This window comes from Anarrhichthys ocellatus, unplaced genomic scaffold (genome assembly GCF_004355925.1).
Source record: "Anarrhichthys ocellatus isolate YVR2014 unplaced genomic scaffold, GSC_Weel_1.0 scaffold4, whole genome shotgun sequence".
Lineage (NCBI taxonomy): Eukaryota > Metazoa > Chordata > Actinopteri > Perciformes > Anarhichadidae > Anarrhichthys > Anarrhichthys ocellatus.
Genome location: NW_022280034.1, coordinates 7,742,352 through 7,744,690, shown reverse-complemented (window position 1 = coordinate 7,744,690; position 2,339 = coordinate 7,742,352). Strand labels below are relative to the sequence as shown.

General features: G+C 45.4%; 1 protein-coding gene across 2 annotated transcripts in view; it reads right to left on the bottom strand.

Annotated features, from left to right (window-relative positions):
• Positions 1–1,191: 1,191 nt before the first annotated feature.
• LOC116381237 (7-methylguanosine phosphate-specific 5'-nucleotidase-like) overlaps positions 1,192–2,339 on the bottom strand; it is a 3,715-nt gene continuing 2,567 nt past the window's right edge. For both annotated transcript variants that reach the window (XM_031843214.1, XM_031843212.1), the window contains 3 exons: positions 2,119–2,281; positions 1,801–2,001; positions 1,192–1,719 (listed from right to left, as the gene is read on the bottom strand). In XM_031843214.1, coding sequence (XP_031699074.1) covers positions 1,603–1,719; positions 1,801–2,001; positions 2,119–2,281 — 481 coding nt within the window. In that variant the 3' untranslated portion in view covers positions 1,192–1,602. The remainder of the gene's footprint in view (positions 1,720–1,800; positions 2,002–2,118; positions 2,282–2,339) is intronic.

The following is a 2,339-nucleotide window of genomic DNA, read 5'->3' as shown; positions in this document are numbered from 1 at the left end:
TCTCCAGAGATGCTCAATTGGGTTTAGGTCAGGGCTCTGGCTGGGCCAGTCAAGAATGGTCACAGAGTTGTTCCGAAGCCACTCCTTTGTTATTTTAGCTGTGTGCTTAGGGTCATTGTCTTGTTGGAAGGTGAACCTTCGGCCCAGTCTCAGGTCCAGAGCACTCTGGAAGAGGTTTTCTTCCAGGATATCTCTGTACTTGGCCGCATTCAACTTTCCTTCAATTGCAACCAGTCGTCCTGTCCCTGCAGCTGAAAAACACCCCCATAGCATGATGCTGCCACCACCATGTTTCACTGTTGGGATTGTATTGGGCAGGTGATGAGCAGTGCCTGGTTTTCTCCACACATACCGCTTAGAATTAACCCCAAAAAGTTCAATCTTGGTCTCATCAGACCAGAGAATCTTATTTCTCATAGTCTGGGAGTCCTTCATGTGTTCTTTGGCAAACTCTATGCGGGCTTTCATATGTCTTGCACTGAGGAGAGGCTTCCGTCGGGCCACTCTGCCATAAAGCCCCGACTGGTGGAGGGCTGCAGTGATAGTTGACTTTGTGGAACTTTCTCCCATCTCCCTACTGCATCTCTGGAGCTCAGCCACAGTGATCTTTGGGTTCTTCTTTACCTCTCTCACCAAGGCTCTTCTTCCACGATTGCTCAGTTTGGCTGGACGGCCAGGTCTAGGAAGAGTTCTGGTCGTCCCAAACTTCTTCCATTTAAGGATTATGGAGGCCACTGTGCTCTTAGGAACCTTGAGTGCTGCAGAAATTCTTTTGTAACCTTGGCCAGATCTGTGCCTTGCCACAATTCTGTCTCTGAGCTCCTTGGGCAGTTCCTTCGACCTCATGATTCTCATTTGCTCTGACATGCACTGTGAGCTGTAAGGTCTTATATAGACAGGTGTGTGCCTTTCCTAATCAAGTCCAATCAGTTTAATTAAACACAGCTGGACTCCAATGAAGGAGTAGAACCATCTCAAGGAGGATCAGAAGAAATGGACAGCATGTGAGTTAAATATGAGTGTCACAGCAAAGGGTCTGAATACTTATGACCATGTGATATTTCAGTTTTTCTTTTTTAATAAATTTGCAAAAATTTCTACATTTCTGTTTTTTTCTGTCAAGATGGGGTGCTGAGTGTACATTAATGAGAAATAAAATGAACTTTTTTGATTTTAGCAAATGGCTGCAATGAAACAAAGAGTGAAAAATTTAAAGGGTCTGAATACTTTCCGTACCCACTGTATAAAGTAGAAAATTTGCCAGATAAAGAGACATTTACAAAATGTGGTACGTCTTTAAATAAAATACGGTATTTAAAAGCATCCTCATTCTGTGAAACAACAATGTAAACTTTTTTCTTTTTGAGCTGAAGAGGACTGAAATTTAGAAACACACCCTGTAATTGTTAATACTGAAGTATGTAAGAGGTTGCTGATTGGTTATTAGAGGGAGGGCAGTGTGAGAACAAACAAAGAAAGGTCCAGCTTCAATGTCTGGGTTGAGGTAAGTGATGATGTGTGAATGTCCAGCATATAACATGGTGAATAGAGTGAACAAGTCCATCTGTGTGCATGTTGTCATAAAGTTCTTGCTTTCGCTTCTTACTTGTGTCTCGATGAGGTAATGCATCCGAGGATGGCGTTCACAACGTCCATCGTCTCGTCCTGCACCAGCACTATGTCAAAGGAGTTGATGTACGACTCTTTCCTCTCTTCCACCTGAGAAACACAGACACTAAGAACCCAAACCCTGAAACTACACGTGTTGATACAAGGAATAACGCTAGACGTTAGTCTCACCTTGTCGTTGAGGAAGCCGATGGTGAGGATGTTCTGGTGCTCGGGCACGCCGTCGGCCATGGTCAGGTCTCCTAAAGAGTCTCCCAGCAGCAGCACATTGGGTCGACCCTGCAGTTCTCTGAGGCCAGCTGCGTGCGACAAAGCACCGTCTCTCTTGTTGAAGGTGTGGATCAGTTGGCCTTTGAAGGCTCGCAGGACCCCCTTATTAAAAACAATCTTCAGTTCAGGTTACCTGACACTCGCATACAGAGGCTGAAGTTGGTGGAGTTCTCAACTATGATATGAAGTCCAAGTAGAACACGGTGTAGGCCAACTCACAGTTTGGTCGAAGTCCATGTAGTTGGAGATGATGTGGACATTGGGATAGAAGACGCGGTGCTGTCGAATCACTTCCTCCAGCACGTCTCCAACACCAGCCGAGAAGATCAACAGAGGGACCTGCTGCTCCGTCAGACGGTCAAAAAACAATTGGTAGCCGTCCCTGAAGAAAATCACACACACACACACACACACACACACACACACACACACACACACAC